The sequence below is a fragment of the Melospiza georgiana genome, chromosome 1, assembly GCF_028018845.1.
Source record: "Melospiza georgiana isolate bMelGeo1 chromosome 1, bMelGeo1.pri, whole genome shotgun sequence".
NCBI classification, from domain to species: domain Eukaryota; kingdom Metazoa; phylum Chordata; class Aves; order Passeriformes; family Passerellidae; genus Melospiza; species Melospiza georgiana.
Genome location: NC_080430.1, coordinates 38175457 through 38192064, shown reverse-complemented (window position 1 = coordinate 38192064; position 16608 = coordinate 38175457). Strand labels below are relative to the sequence as shown.

The window sequence follows — 16608 nt, the reverse complement described above, 5'->3', positions numbered from 1 at the left end:
GCAAAGTAAAATGATGGTTAACCTGTGCCGGCTTGTTGATGGTTGGAGAGTTTGCACCATGGGCTGACATCATGGACTAATTTGCTCATTCATTCTGCATGATCCTGCATGCACAGGCTGGGTCTACTCAAATCTCCAGGCACACATAAGTGTTTGCTGCTCCTGACCGTACTTCCCTACAGCTGTTCTCAGCAGAATCCTCAGTGCTTGCATTAAAACACCAGCCATTTGGGATTGCAATTACTAAACTAAACCTTGCTTTCACTGACAGTGACAATATCCCACTCAGGGAATAAAATTTATTTTTTCTTCCTTGCTTGAAACTCTACTTCTTTTTGCAGCTTATCAATGTTGTATGTGTGTGAGTGAAAGCAGAGTTTGTCATAGAGTATGTGAATTTGGGCTGTGAAAGCTTTCCAGTGATTTTTCCCTCCTACCTTGCATTTCTGTAGTTGAAATGAAAAGAAATTGAAGTTCTTGTTTCAGTTTCTTTGTTTACTTTAATTGCATACTTACTTTCAGAACACAAATAAGATGCAATAGGGAGGAGGGAGGTTGTCCTTCTTGTTTTACATCCTACAGGGCAAAACAAAACTAGAGGTAACATTCAGAGCCAAGTAGTGGAGAACATGTCAGTCAGAACACGAGGCGCTTTGGTGTTTACATTACCTAAGGATCTGACCTGCCATCAGACACCACCAAACTGGTACAGGTATTGTAGCAGAACAGCATTTCAAGAAGGGGATGTTTAAAGGCAGCAGGGTCCTTGCCTGAGCACTAATAGCACATCTGCACAGACGTGAGCATTCTGTTCCCATGGCATGAATCAGGAGGCATGTTGGCTTGGTGGAACATTGAGGTAGCCTACATCTTGCAGAGTTTGACTCCTGGCAGAATAATCCCAATCCTTTTTTTCTGTGATAGCGTAAATGCAGCTTAACAGGCAAATGCTGTGCCTGGGTGCAGACTGTCTCAAAGGACGTCACGCAGTGCCTCCGCAAAAGCACTTCAGAGCTGGAAAAGGAGCTGAAGGATTTCACAGAGAATTGATTCTCTGAGCTTTTGCCCTCCGTGAAGGGAAAGGAGGGAATTCTTGTGCTGCAGAAGGCTCCTGGTAGTAGCTTATACCTACTGCTCAGGGAACATTAGAGTGTTTCAGCTGAGATATTTTAAACCAGTCTTTGAGGATGGTATTTTCCCTTTTAGAGAGGTGCCCTTCCCTGTGTTTTAGAAGTGAATGAGCATTGTAATGATGAAATAAATGAAAGGAATATGCTGGGAAACCCTCTGTTATGTGCTGTCCACATTATGTAGCTGAAACATAGGCCGTGATTTCTAAACAGCTTTTTTTTTCCTCCAGGGATTTTTAGATGGCATTTCTTCACTGTGATTTAAGATCTGCTTAACTTACATTGTTGGTCAGTTTCACCCACACAAAAAGATTTGGTCTTCCTCCCTTCTGCACTGTGGCCTCAAAGTGCACTCCTGCACTGTGTGCTTTTCAGTCTTGAAGCAGCACTTATTTGGGAGTTTATGTGTACCATGGATCTCTTGTTTCAGGGCTTGCCTCTTGCTAGGGGCAAGCTGAAATAAGAAAGGGCACTGAGAAAGGCTAGGTACCAGAAATGAATAGCAGTGGGACTGCCGGTGAGGGACAGGACTGAAATTGGTGCCCCAGTTCCCCATCAGTGTTTAATCTCAGTAGCATTCATACAGGTGGCACGAAACCTCACGAGGGCAATGCTGCAGAGGACTCTTGCTGAGAGATGCATGCGGCACTGTACACCAGGGCTCTTACCTCTGCTGCTGCAACTGGAGCGTTCCTTGGCTGCTGTGCTGCTGTGATAATTTTGCCTGAAGTGATTGGACCTCATGAAATAGTACTTATTGTGTGGTGGTTTTACAAATAACAAGTGGAGCTTTAAATGAATTATACCTGTCATCCTCTTTCCTGTAGAATGAAAGCATTCATCCCATTAGATCCTATTATAATGAAATAAACACTTCAGCATACTGTCCATTACTTTTTACCTTTATTTAGTATAAGTGTATTATCACTGATACATGCCAGACTGACAGCAGGAAACCAATGTCCTCTATTGATTCAGAGAGGAGACATGTGTGCATAAATACAGACCACATTGTCTGCACCACACTGCTGCACTAGCATGTTGTTGGATCCATCCCGAGGCACTGCCACGTACATGCTTGACAGTACTCTGGTGTTTCTTCGGTCCTTCTTCCTCTGAAGCTGCTACTGGTTTGTGTAGCATCGGGGATTGTGTGGGGACCTATTTACAAACTTTGGACCACTCCATTTGCCACAGAATAATAGAATGCTTACCAGCTGCTAATGACTCATCAACCTGGGCCAGAAAGCAACTAGAGACCTGGAGGGTGAAAGGTTATAAACTCCATCGCAGATCCTTTTGTCATATGTCTCCTGTCTTCATGCTTTGTTATTCAGGTGAAGAAATTGTCGTTTAAAAAATCAGTTCAGCTGTATTGAAATTGAACTACCTATTTGCCAGCTGCTTTTTAAAAAATAGAAACAGACTTGTTTTTTATCCAACATTGGGGTTGAAATTGTTTATTGAAGTGGAACTATTGATTAAAAAAAAAAAAGTCTTAAGGGGTACATGGTCTTGCAAAGTGCCAGGCATCTTTATCTTCTATTGAAGTTGGGATATTGAGGCACTCAAAGCTTCTCCTGGAGCCTGCCCTTCAAAGAAAAATACACTAACAATATACGCTTTGTCTTTCCCATCTATTATGTAATTGAGCACGTTATGTCACTAGACGCGTTTACTGCCAAGAAAAAAAAAAAAAAAAACAGCCTGTATAATTTTAGAAGGGCTTATTTATTTTTTTTTTTTTTGTCCAAACCAGAGTTAGGTTAACCAGGGTATAAGAGCATGTCGTTGCGAGCTCGAAACGAAAAGATCTGTTTGTAGTACTCTTAGTCCTGATGTCACAGGCACAGCAAGGACATCAGAAGGAGGAGTCAGATTACAGTAAGAATGGGCAGTGCAGCATGCAGCCGGAGTAAACGCTAAATCAGACGGGGATTGTATCAGGGATAAGACTGCCTGCAAAGCGCTCATCCTGAGGAGGCACACTGCTCTCTCACGCTTCTCGTGCTGGGAAATTTCCACATAATGTAGAATGAAAAAGCTCTGTTTTACATGTCAGCCCTGTGCAGGAGCTAATGCTGAATACACAGCCGTGGGATCCTGACTGCATGATTAATGAGAAACATAATGTATTTTGGTAAGTGTTAACCGTGATGTAATTCTGCTTCTGCTCACATTATCAATAGGAGTGATTATTACAGATTTCGGATTCAAGAACATTTCGTGCTGGCACGCACCTAAAACTGACAACTGGGGAATCCTGCCGGCTGTGCAGTTTGAAAGGATTCCATTGTCTGGGAAATTTTCTGTTTGAGTGGGCTACTGCGTAGTTCTAGCGGTTTGAAAAACAAGCTAGATAAGATGAACTCATGCTAGGTTTGTTTTAAATGAACTTGTGTTTCATCTGCTGAGAGGGGATGAGAAATGCTTGTGAGGCATGGGAAGTTTTAGACGAACTTAATGTAATGGGCGAGCTGCTAGTGCACTGTCAGTGCTGGGGAGGCACAGCAAACCTCAGTATTTCATTCAGCTTTTAGTTTGAAGAATTCCAAGGTATAAAGGGGAAACAGTGTTTTATTTGCAGTGCTGTGATTGCCGAGTACTCTGCATTGTGCACATCACCGGTGTGGAGTTGGCTCCTAGCATGCCACAAAATGCATGTTATTTTAAGCCTTTAGGGGTCTTGGAGCTGTTAAATATTTGTGCAGAGTTTAGTTTTCTTGCTTGACAGAAATCTTCCTTCAGCTTACAGCTGAGCTGGCTGCATACCCTAAAAACATGCTGGAGTGTAGAGCTATGTCTGAGCAATGTAGTGCTGCAGTACTGGGCTGGGATGTACGATTGCAATATAATGCTGCAAGTTAGTGCTGTTAAAGAGCAAAGAAAAACAAAATAAAGAATTTGGTGGTGTGATGGAAAAATGCTATTCTTGGCTTCTTGAAATCTCATCTAGTCTCACTGTTAATTTATAGCAGCATAGTACTTAGAATGAACAGAGAGCAGGGAGTTAAGGATTTCTGGGACATTCAGCAGCTTTCTCAGTTTCATTAAATATTGAATCAGGAGTTCACTTCAAGCTTTAAGGGAAGAACTTTTGTAATATTCTCAGCTCTGTCAAAAAAGTACTATGCCTTTTGCCATGTTAAACACTGTCTTCTTATTTTCATAAAACTAAAGACTATGTACGTATATGTGATTTGTCTTTAACAGTGAAATACATCAATTATGAAAGCCGATAGATTTAGATGTAAACTAACCTACTAGAAAGATATATACAAATTGGTTGAGTTATGAGAACTGTTCAGTGTCCCCTACAAAGATGAATTTTCAATATTTTCTCTTTACTACATTTTCAAAAGGCTGAGGAGGAATAGGCAAGCAATATGTTTTTAGGTTTGAGTAATTTGGATTAAGTCTCTTCACCATTAAAGAAGCCAGGTTAACTTGCTATTCATCTCCTTCCAGTATTTTTCTACCTTCAACAGAACTGCAAGTGCAAGATGGATTGTTTTTTGGTTTTTTTTGGTTGGTTGGGCTTTTTTAACAATCAGTTTTTCTTGTGTAGGATTAGAAGTTACAGTTTTCTGAAGTTATAGAGTTAGGGTATTAGGTATATGTTAGCTGCATGGTATTTGATTTTTAAATTTTTTCTCTGTCTGTAATTTTTAGAAGCATGTAATGATGATCAAACTTTTTTTGGAGTTACTTTGAAAAAATAAAAATCACTGTATCATATGCTTATTTGTTTTGTGGTGCAACACAAGTTCTTAAATGGAAAAAAACTGTGGTGTGCTTTGTAGTGAATTTCAATACTGAGAGCAGAGCTGAAAGTTTCTGCTAGGCAGGTTATCTGTCTGCTGTGTTCAGTCTGAAGTTTCCTTCAGTATTAAGTTTTAAATGAACATAATTGTTCCTGTCTTTTGCATAAGAAGGCATGAGCTGGGGGATATTTACCTGTGGTTACTCTGGGTATTTTCTTGCACTGTCAGTGAGAAGCAAGAACATCTGTAATCTCACCTGTCCCTGTTACTGCACAAAGCAGTATTGCACTGAGCCAGATGAAAGCCTCACTGCGTACATCGTGCACCTACTTTGATTTCAAATGGCTACAGCCATCACATAGACAATATTGGAATTTTATTTTTCTAAGGGAAAAATTAAAAGTACTTTCCTTTAAATATTGATAAAGAATTCTGTAGGATTTTTGGGGGGGGTTGTTGTTTTGTTTGGTTAATTTTTAAATCCAAACATGCAACTATTGGGCCACATAAGCATAGAAAGGGAAGAAAAGGAAAGCATTTTTCTGTATGTTTCTATGCATCTTGTTTGCTTTTCTGGGCCTTCTTGTTGAATTGCTGCTGATGTGAGGTGGCATAGTGGGAATGCATGTGTGCAGCATTAAGGTTGAAAGAAAAACTGAAAATTACCATGGAAAGTAAGACCTAACCTTCTGATAGTATAATTGTTATAGAGCAAGTGTTAGGTGAAGGGTGAAGGGAGTTTTTTAACTATCAGAGAGAGAAGTTGCTAAATTCGGGAATTTACCTTCATGTTTCTCTCTCTCTTTAAAGGTGTAGCCTCCAATAAGATATTCTTCCTTTATCTTACATCCTACTATGTGTATTTTACTTTTTGAGCGGATCTTTCAAATAATTAAGCTCATTGTAACCCTTCTAAATTCATGAGCTGTTCTTTTACAGTGCAACTGAATTGTGATGTAGTTGTTTTAAGACCTGCTAATTTTCACTCACCGTGCTGTGCTTTTGAGTTTGTTGTTTGGTCACCGTGGATACGTTTGTTACTTATTGTATTGATTTTGCATTCATCATTTCAAGTTGAATAGGAATATGGGATTGTAATAATAATAGTAATAAAAATCCTACAAAATGATGTAGTGTGTTTATAGAGTAAGCCAAAAGCCAATGAAAATAATACATTTCTGTTAAGTGTTATCATACGGAGTGGTTTTGTGCTTAAGAACATACATATGTACCTCAAAGCAACTTTTGCCTGCATTTATAGCCAAGTTAATAATTTAGCATGAGATAAAAGTCAGCTGTGACCATTCTCAGCCGTTCCGAGAGGAGGAATGGTGGGTGGCTCTCAGTGCCACAGCGCTGATGTTGCACGCGGATGAGGGAGAGCCTCCCCTAGTCCTGCTCAGCGTGAGGGCTCTGCTGTGGCTAATGGCCAGAGCTGCACCTCTACCTTGAAAGGCTCCACTGGCCACTGTCCCCTTGGCTTGGCCACCTCGCCATGAGCGCGCCTTCCTGGGCCTGGCATCGTGGGCGGCCGCGGGAGCTGCCTTGTCCTGGAGCGCGGTGGCCCCGCGGCCACCCCTAGGGCTGGGGTGACTGGTGTGCTTGGGGCAGGTGGGGAATGCTCCCAGCCAGGGGAAGGGGCAGCGCTGCTGCTGCTGTGTGTGTCCTGCACCGCTCCACGGAGGGAACGCCGCAGTGATATTGCGGTTCTGGGACAGTGAGCACGGGTCCTCAGGGCTCGGGGAGCCTGGCTGGAACCGAGAGCAGAGCGAATCCTTCACCCCCAGCACCAAAAAAATCACTGCGCCCATACTTTGGCCTTATTGAAGAAGCACAACCCAAAGAAATGCTAAAATTAAAATTTACAAAGAAAAGGGAGAGGGGAAAAGGAGAAAATTGTACCTTTCTTTTTTCTTTTTTTTTTCCCTTCCCTCCCTGCCTCCTCTGAACCTATTATTGTTTTAAGTAACTTCTCTTCTCAATTATACAGGAAATTAATATATTGGCGTGGAAATTACTGTATATAACATAAAGGGAAACAAACAAATAATTTTACCAAAAATGCCATAACATTTCTGTTTGTGTGGTGGCTGTTTAAATCTTTAGGGTCTTTTTTCAGTCAATGTTGCAGAATGTAGTAGTTCATCTGCATGCATGCTACTATTCTGAATATCACTTTTTATTTCTGGAACACTTTCTTTAAGAGATTCATGCTGGATGAGTCATGGAATAAAAAGAATACTTCCTCCCCCCACACCCCGAATCTCATCACCTCTTTAAAGAAAACACACACTGTACAAGCCAACTGACCAACTGCTGAAACAGGGTTTTTTTTTTGTTTCAATGAAAATATTTGGTTGTTACTGGTTTGTTTTTAGGAGGTTATATTTCCTTCTAGGTTAGACACTGTGGAGGCCTTTAGTACCATTTCTGTTTTCATTTAAGTCAGGATGAATTGTTGTTGATAAGGCTGTTCTTTTAAAACGTTTTGAGAAGCACAGATACTGGATTACTAACTGTGTTTTATCACCAGCCATCTGCAATAAGAAAGTGTAGTTAATATATAATGGATGCTGTGTGTGACAGAAGAATTCAGCTGAGCAAGCCAATGTATAGGATCTTGAAAGCTGCAGGAGTCTGATGTTTATATTTGGAACATTACAGCCTCCTGGGCAGTGAAGTTCATATCTTGAAGCACTGAATAATCATTAATGCATGTATACGTAATAGCAATTTAAAAAATCCTGTTTGAACTTACAGAAACTGCTCTGTGCTAGATTGCACCCTTTTAGTTTCTGTTACAGAAACTGTTAATTTGAAATGCTTCAAAATACATTCAGTATGTTGCCTTAAACAAAAGGTCCTTTTGCCATTTCACAGACAAAAAAAAAAAAAAATCATTCCAAGTATGACTTTTCTTGTGGATGACAGAATTGCTCCAAACCCAAAATTGGAATCAGTGGCTTCCTGCTCCATTAGAGAAGATTAGATCACAGTTGCTTCAGCTGAAGATCCTTTAACAAAGTGTGTGTGCGCTCACGTGCTCATGTGAATGTGTGTCTGTGCATATTTTAACTGGAATGATTGTAGAGTCTAATCCTGCATTCCTTCCCAACAAATGTCTTTCTTCTGTTAAGAAGTTAAATAAAGAAGAAACCAGATTTTTAAAATTTTCATTGTGATATCATGCATCTGTTTTATTTTTTTTTTCTGAAAGGCAACACATAAATTTTTACAAAGTATTTTCAAATAATGAGAGCCTTTGACTGTATTTATATTAGAGTCATATGGCTGATATGTCTCTGTGCCTGTGTGCAAATATCCTTCCATGTTATTTGGATTTTGTTTCATAAGCTAGTGGCAATTCTAGAAATTCTTGCAATTACAAAAATGTTAATCAGGTTACAGGAAACCTTTTAAAGATTTTGCCTCTCATTGCACTAAAGAAGGTGGTGGTATTTGAAAAAGGAGAAATATATTTGGACTGGGAAAAGGAAATATTTCAATTTGCCATTAGATCATGAAAAGTTTTTGAGATACAATAGAGGTCATAAGGGCTTCCGTTTTTAAAAAGGAGATATTACATGTAATATACTGCAAAGATTAGTTTTGCAGCTGAAATTGCATAGATGATTGGTAACATTCAGAGAAAATGCAGCAAAAGTGAGAAATACCAAAGCTTGAAGTGGCCGAGATTGCACTTGAATCAAATTGCTGGGGATGAAAGTGGAGATAAGCTTTCCTCTGTTGTAGATCTCAGTCATTATATGGCAAAACCATATTCTGTAGGTCAGCCTGTGTGCTCAGTTATTTTAGCAACACTTCTTTGAGAAATCTACTTAGGGGTGAAAAATCTAATACATGAAGCTGCATTACTGACTCATATGCTCAGACCTTCTTGCTCATTTTGTTGACCACTTCCTTCAGCTCATCAGTCTCATGCTCATGTTCTTAGACAATTTTTTTCTGTGTATATATTCACCATAAAAAGTTACTGCAATCTTAAGCATGGAACGACAGCTTAAAGTAATTGGCAAGGGTCTGGATCAAATGTAAAATATGAGAATGCAACTGTAATTTCAGATTGGAATTGTAAGGGAGGCTCTTATGAAAGTTCAATTGCTATACACACTTGCCTCTTGTTAATAATACAGTGATTATTATTGTGTGATAATACAGTTCTGTCTCTTTTGATGCTTAAAATAATATCCATTTTAAATTTCTGCAGATTTGAAAAAATAGACATCTTGAGTCCTTATCTGGTGTTTAAACAAAAGTACTTTTTCTCCCTCTGCCTTTTTTTCCTCCTTTTTTCCTTATTTCCCTCCCTCCACCTATTTTAAAAAGGTGGGGTTAGATCAATCACTTCATATTTTTTTATACCTCTGCTAGCTGGCTGAACCAGTTGTTTGGAAATCCTGAGACATTCTTTCATCACTATGAGATGAGGTCCTGGATCTTTTACCAAGCCAACTAATTTACTCTGTTTTGTAGTCCCTGCAGCTTTCAGAATTTAAAACCATAATGTAACACTTGCTTTTCAAGTAAAGCTTGAAAAGCTCCTGGGGTTTGATAATGTATAGTATCTTCATCTCTGAAGCAGTTACAGCAGATACAAAAATGAGATTGACTGTGTCTGCTAACTCTGGGCATGGCTGTTTGAAATTTTAGCATATGCTTAGGGTCTCAAAGGGCTTTGGCTCATACTGGTAGTTTTTATACTGTGTGCTGTTTATGTGTTCCCTTTATTACAATGCAAACTAGCAGTCTCTTCCCCAGTTCTCTCAATCAGAAGACAAGATAGAATCTAAAAAGCAGGTTTATGTTAGAAAACCTCCTCTGAATATTAAAACTTCTTTCTTGAGAACAAAAGAAAAAAGCTAGGCTTAATTTTCTCTTTGAGTTTTACTTCATAGCGGTTCTCTCATTTATTTACTTTTATGCTGTAATTGAAAAAGCAGATGGACAATTCATTCAAATGAAAGCAATGAAAATTTTCTCAGCTTCTTTTGTTCTTGTTGACCTTGTTTACTCAGTTTGTTTACTATGGAGTGTAGTAAGTTATGAAGATAGAGGGAGATAATGATTGCATTTTCCAATATTGTTACCCATCATTGCACTAAGGATCAATACTGAATGAAAAGAAAAAAGAAAAAAACAACACAGAAAACCAAGTCAAAAAACACAGAACGTTGACCAGATCTGCAACTGTGAAAGCAAAAGGAAGGAGCAGGTGGAGAGGAAGGCAGTCTTGGCACTGCAAGGAATATCAGTGTTCTTTTTGCTAAGCCAAGTCATTTTTCAGTAGTGACCTGAGGGTCTACTGTCTCTATAGTGCAATGTTTAGCAAATTAGGTTTTGTTTGCTGGTATTTACCTGTGATAGCAAATCCACTCACCTCCTGTCAAAACCAGCAATGTAACAGGTGCATTCAGTTTGCCAGATATGTGACTATTATGTAGCAAGCACACTGTTTCTCTGTTTTTCTATTATTGCTGGTAAATTGTGCTGCTGTAAGCAGCAAATTTTTCGACAGTCGAAGTTCCATGGCTTGTCTGCTTTTAGGTAGCATAGAAAAAAAGTAATAACTTTGCAGACATATGTCAAACTTTACATAATCTCCTCTTTAACTTTGCAATTCCAGTGTTTGTAAAGGAACAGAATGTGTCCTTTATATAAGAAGTCAAACAGGCCATAAAAAGTTGTGTAGGCATATGTAAGGATATATTTAAATCCTTTTGCTTTTTGTCTCCTTCTGACTGAGGGCATGGTAGCCACATGAACTTGGGTACTATAAAGCCACTGAACTGTATTTCTAGTATCCTTACAAGATTTCAGCACTCAAGACGTGATGTAATCATTTACAAACATTTGTCTCGCCAATCCTGACCACAGTCTGCCTGCCTTGTAGGGCTGGTTGTTTGGTCCTCCTCTCCACATGCAGGGCGAGGGCAGTTGCAACAGCCTCCTAATAACACATTTAGATTCTTGGGCTTAAATCTTAGTAGCTCCAAATTCCTGGAAATTGCATTGGTCTACATGGTGTAATTTTTCTCTCCCCATTATTTCTTCATTAAAGAAGGTTTCAAAATAACCACTCTTTTTTATTTTTTTCAGTTGGGTTGAGGTAAAAATTTTCATTACATTTATAAATTCCTAATGCTTTTCCCTTTTTCGTTTTTTATGTCTCCCAATCCTTTGCAGTATTTTTGTAGAACATAACATATATATTCCTGCATAGGTTTAGCTGACAAACCTACTTACTCAATGCTATTTAGCACCCCATCCATATTAACATTTAGCTCCACACACTCTAACACTGCATGCAATAGGTTATCTGCATGAAAACATGCAGGTTTTCAAGGTTGAAAGAGTCAATGGCCCTGAAGAGGGACATTACTACACAAATACCCCCACAGATGTGCTCCTTCATGTGAATGAACTTACCAAATGTAATAAACAAACATGGAAAGGCTGAAAACACATTAAAAAACAACCAAAGCAATGCTGCAAATCCGTCTAGCACTGTGAATGCAATCAAAATGTGATTGTGGAACAACTTAAGAGTGTGTGAAATGTTTGTAGACTCTGCTGGCAGAGAAAGGCAGGCAGCAGGTAAAGTGGGGTGGCCTCCTGGTGCTGCAGCAAAATGGTACTGGCAGCACCACCCTCCACAAACACTCCAAGATGGCCAAACAAAATTGCTCTGTTTTGCCACTAGTTTGAAGCAGAACTGACATCACATGCTATCATCAACACACAGGGAAGAAAAAATATTTAAATAATCTGAAATTAGCATTCTGAAAACCATGAATGATGATGCTACATGTCACTGTGACACCCAGAAAGTTCCACAGATTTCAGGAAGAAAATGCAGATGTGTGGAACATTAATTTATTTTTACTTTTTATTACCCCCTGCCCTATTTTTAAAAAAAGAAAGCTAAATGTATCCAGAAGATTCAGTGTAGGGATGAAAAGCAGAACAGAACTGTCTCAGGTAGGCAGTCTTTGATGATACTTAACATTGAAAAGCATTAATAATTAATACCCTTAAAATATCCCTCAGTTTTTTTCTAACAATGTTTATGTAATTTGTATAAGTTTTTGTGCATTTCTAGTGGGAACATTTCTTCATGGGAACATTTACAAAGATAAAAATTGCATGATGCTTTATTGTTATTTATTATAGGAGGATTTTTATGTTGAAAGCTATGCCAGCACATTTTCAGCAATACAAAGCTCACTTTAGATTCATCTGCAAACAGAAATATTGCCATCTGACCTCAGTATATAGTCAAATGAATGATGAATATTTTATATCAAATATCTGTTTGAGAGACTCCAGCTGAGCTAATATCTTCCAAATCACAAAGATAAGAAGAAATAATGGTAATTATAAATTGTTGGCCCTTTCTAGATGCTCACAGCAATAGATCGGTAATGCTGTCAGAGAATATTTACCATAATGAATAAGTTAATATTTTTAAAGTCTTTGTGAAGTGCCTTTGATGGGCAAATTTCCAGTTTTGCAAGTTTTTCTGTCTCTGTAGCCACATTCTATTCTAGTAAATACTGTAGGGAGCTGATTGTAGTAGTAAATTAGTTAAAGTAATATTGATGGTTTGTCTGATAGAAGTTGGGCAGCTTTTGAAAACTGTTGGTATAATGTAAGCATGGCAACTGCTAGCAGGTATCAAAAAAGCTCTTGTGAGTTCAAGGGTCTTTCAGAAAAAAAATTGAGCTTTCTTCACTGATACTGTTTTTCTGAGTCAGATCTGTTCATGGAGAAGGAGGATGTTTCAGAAAGTAATTATTATTTGTAATGAACTGTGGAAAGTGTTGGACTGTGCTAACAGATTTGCTTGAACTCAATTTCATTTCCTGGACCTAACATCCTGGGAAACTTCCATGGCCCCCAGAAAAGTAAGAGTTTCAGCTGTGCTGGAATATTAAATTAGACCTATTCTAATTAAGGTAACTGCCAAATAATTTGTGACAGTTGTGTTTAATGTCTCCAGTCATTTCAAATGCAAGTTAAATGCTTTTTAAAACTTAAAACTGATCATCAGCAGTGTAGTCAAACTCTGGCAGCCCGTCGGGCTGCAGGCCTGGGGTAGAGGCAGCATGATCCAGTGATGGTGAAGGATTTAGCTATTTGGGTTGTAGATCCTCTTTTAAATAGGTGCTCCCTGTATCTGAACAGGAAGGGGCAATGAATGTGATGGAAATATGAGCTTGGGTGGTTGGATAATTTCAATTGCATTGGCCTTGTGTGGGGAGTCCCACCTCTGGACAGATGCATCTGCAGGAGAGAATGCAGTGCTGCAGGTCTCACCATGCTAGGAGGAGCTCTGAATACCTGTGGGACTAGAGTCCATCATTCCCTTGTCCACCTCAGCTTTGATGGTTTCCATAGGAAGCCTCTGGAATCAACAGGCAATGAAAGTTACTCTTTTTTTTTCTTTTTTTTTTTTTTTTTCTTTTCAGGATGTGTTTTAAAATTACAAACCTCTTTTCTATGAGCTTAGTATGCAGCTTGCTACTGCAAACACGTATATTATTGTCCTTATTAATTTCTGTTTCCAAGCCATCTATGCCAGTAAGGATCATGTGACATTCTTGGGTCAACTGGACTGTTTAGTTCTATACACACCTAAGCCTAAACCAATTCCCTCTTTGGCTTACATTTGTAAGGAATTCATTTATATGTGTAGGATAGTGGCTTGCAAGCTTTCCTGTTTATGTACAAGTTTGTAGAGTAAGTCTTAATTCACAAAAGCCCTATTTTTATTTTAGTTTTATTTACTTTCCTGGGGGCCACCACTCCAATGCCTTGTTGAACTCCTTTTTTGCCTCATTAAAGCACGTTATTGGCAATATCATTAAAAAATCAAGATAATTAATTGAATAGTTTAGTAGTTTGGGGTGATTCTCCTTCAGTCAACAGACTCCATTAGTTGAGCAGCAGAGCAGCAATAAGAAATATCTGGGATTTCTTGTCTTCACCACCTCCCTCACCCCCACCCCCTCACTAGCAGAGGAGGCTTAACATTTTTCTTAGAGCATCATCTCGTACAGCTCTGTTGAAGTTTCTGACCACAAATCATATCAAGCTATCATTTCTGTGGGTTTGTAGCTCAGCCAGAAAAAGCTGCATGTGGGAGAAGTTCATTTCTAGTCTGCAGGATTTTGACATTTGCAGTTGTGTGTCTGGAGCTACTGAATGGATGTGTATTAAAATTGTATATGGGTAATAGTTTCTAGTGACAAGGAAACCGTAATTTGTAATTAGAAAGTTGGTTTGACCTTTGAATGTGAAAAGGCCAAATAACATTATACTACTATAATATATAGCAAATTTGAAATTTATAGTGAATTTTAGGAGAAAAGAGATAAAATCTTGTACTAAATAATGTCCCATAAGAAGCCATTGCCCATGCTGTTCGAGCAAGACCATGAAATTAAGGAAATGTTCTCAAAAATAGATTTCCATGACAAAAATTTAAAGAGTTTCTAGTCCCCTTGGGTGTGTATAGGCATTTACTGCTTTATGTGGGTTTTTCAGTGTGTGATAGCTCTAGGAAATAGCTCATGCCAATTTTTCCTTGCTTTCTGAGCAGAAAGAATCTTGAAATCATGTGAGGTGGTAAACTTAACAGAAGGGGCTTTTAAGTTGGTTTGTTTTTTTTAATTTTGTTTTTTTTTTTTTTAATTTGGGTAAAGCCAACTTGCTTGCATCTGCAGAGGAAGTTGTAGGAAAACACTGAAGGGCCTTATAAATGCAAGAAATGGATATTTTGTGGGAACCAAATTCTCTGCAAGTGGTCTATTTACTTCAGGCTGTCAGACACTGAATTACACTGAATTTTTTCAGTCTTGTTTTGCTGTTCTTGGGGTTCCACCAGTCTTAGTAGTCTGACTTTACCAATTTAGTATCATGACCAGGCATGGTCTTGGCAATACTCTACAAAAATATGTTGAAAAGTGCCCAGTGTAGCAACCTAAAGATGAACTCTGCATTGTTTTGTTTTGTGTCCCTGCTGCAATCCCAAGGCTACAGGCACCATCTAAAACTTCATAAGAAGTCTGTTAATACAGTTGGTGCTTGACCTTGGACACAGAGATTTATTTTACTTTCACAACTTTTGTAACTGTACATACTCATGTAGCTGAACACCTGGGTCGTTTGATGCTTTCTGTGAACTTAAACGGTCAGTTAAATGAGAAATAAAACGTAAATTTTTTTGCCATGTGGTAGCAACAGAACTACATAGCAACATGAAACAGCTGTCTGTGCTCTAGGTTTTGCCAGTGTACTTTAAGTATAATTTAGCTGTCTGAGGAGTGTAATAAAGAAATCCTATCACTCCCCATTTAAATTTTATCTGTATTTAGACAAAATTACCATGTATACTGCCCAAGTCCAAGTGAAACAGAATAGCCAGAAATACAGGTTTGGGAAGTCTTTTCTTAGATTATAAATCAAGTCTTTCTGTAAAGCAGAAACAAAGGCAGCAGATTTGTGAAGCCACAGACACCATGTGTTCAACTTAGAGGAGCAGAAGCTGTAAGGTCCCAGCCTAGTGCAGATGTGTGGACAACAGAACTGTGCCAGCATCAGCATTTTAAGGCTGAAGAAGATTGTGCAGATCTTGAATTTTGTCATGGTTTGGCCAACACTGCTGAAATTTTCTCAGCGTTTCAGGTTAACACGCCCAAAACATTTTGCTGTGAATCAGGTGATTTATGTTTTGCTGCAACTCCAGATCTGTAAAATTGGCTTGAGCTTAAGCTCTGGAATGCAACCCTTATACAAGCAAGCTGTGTTTGGTTTCAGGTTTCTTGGAGGCTTGCATGCAAAATGGCCTCATTACTTGAATTGATACCTCTAATTAAGCAGATTCAGTGTGCTGCAATAATTGTCCTTTAGTATCTCAGGTCAAACTAATACCCAGTGTAACTCTCCTTAAGCCACTGGAATCATAGAGGAACTGTCTTCTCAACACACTGTCTTTTTTTAGTAAGGTTACGGAGTTTTTTAGTGCCATTTCTAGATACAGGGAGCATCTTCTTGTCACAAGAAGTGTTTTCTTGTCACTGAATCATTCTGAATTTTTTAAAATAATGTCAGAAAGAAGGGATGGGCGTCTTCTTGCATCTTTGGCAATATACTTAGATTATCTTCATTTTCATCTGTTGTTTATAGTTTCATCATGTATTTCTCTTGTGTATCTTGGTACTTTGTGGGTTTGTCTTGTTTTTAAAGAAAACAGTGACAAATTTTGGATTATACAAGCAAATTCTCTTGTATATAGTGATGTGGGTTGTGTATTTGGGGTTTTGATTAATCCTTCAAATTCAGAACCCTTGGCAGATTTTTTTTATAGTAGAATAGCAGATCTCTTTGTTTAAAACTCATTGTTATGGAACATTTTGAATGTTTAGTCAGATGGAATCACACAAATATGGGATGGACCCCACTCCTGCATGAACTTCTGAATTAAAAAATAATTAACTTTTCTGATGCTTTTTCACTGATTTGAGGGATTGGAATAGTTAAATATGTGCAAAAGTGTTTGTAGGATTGAAATTTGTCTTTGGCTTAGCAAATCCTTGCATTTCAATAGTAATCTGACAATTGGCTGGCTCACTTCACTGATTTAATATAATTTCATTTGTGGAAAATGTATTGTGAGATTACCTCTTATGGAA

At 38.5% G+C, this 16608-nt stretch overlaps 1 protein-coding gene across 3 annotated transcripts in view; it reads left to right on the top strand.

Moving 5' to 3' along the window:
- Positions 1-16608, top strand: part of ZNF385D (zinc finger protein 385D) — a 412937-nt gene that overhangs the window by 245610 nt on the left and 150719 nt on the right. Inside the window, exon 1 of one of the 3 annotated variants that reach the window (XM_058031349.1) lies at positions 2998-3270. The exons of the other annotated variants lie outside the window; for them this stretch is intronic. Within the exon in view, the coding sequence (XP_057887332.1) occupies positions 3249-3270 (22 nt within the window). The 5' untranslated portion in view covers positions 2998-3248. Of the gene's footprint in view, positions 1-2997; positions 3271-16608 lie in introns of those variants that run through there. 3 annotated transcript variants of the gene reach the window in all.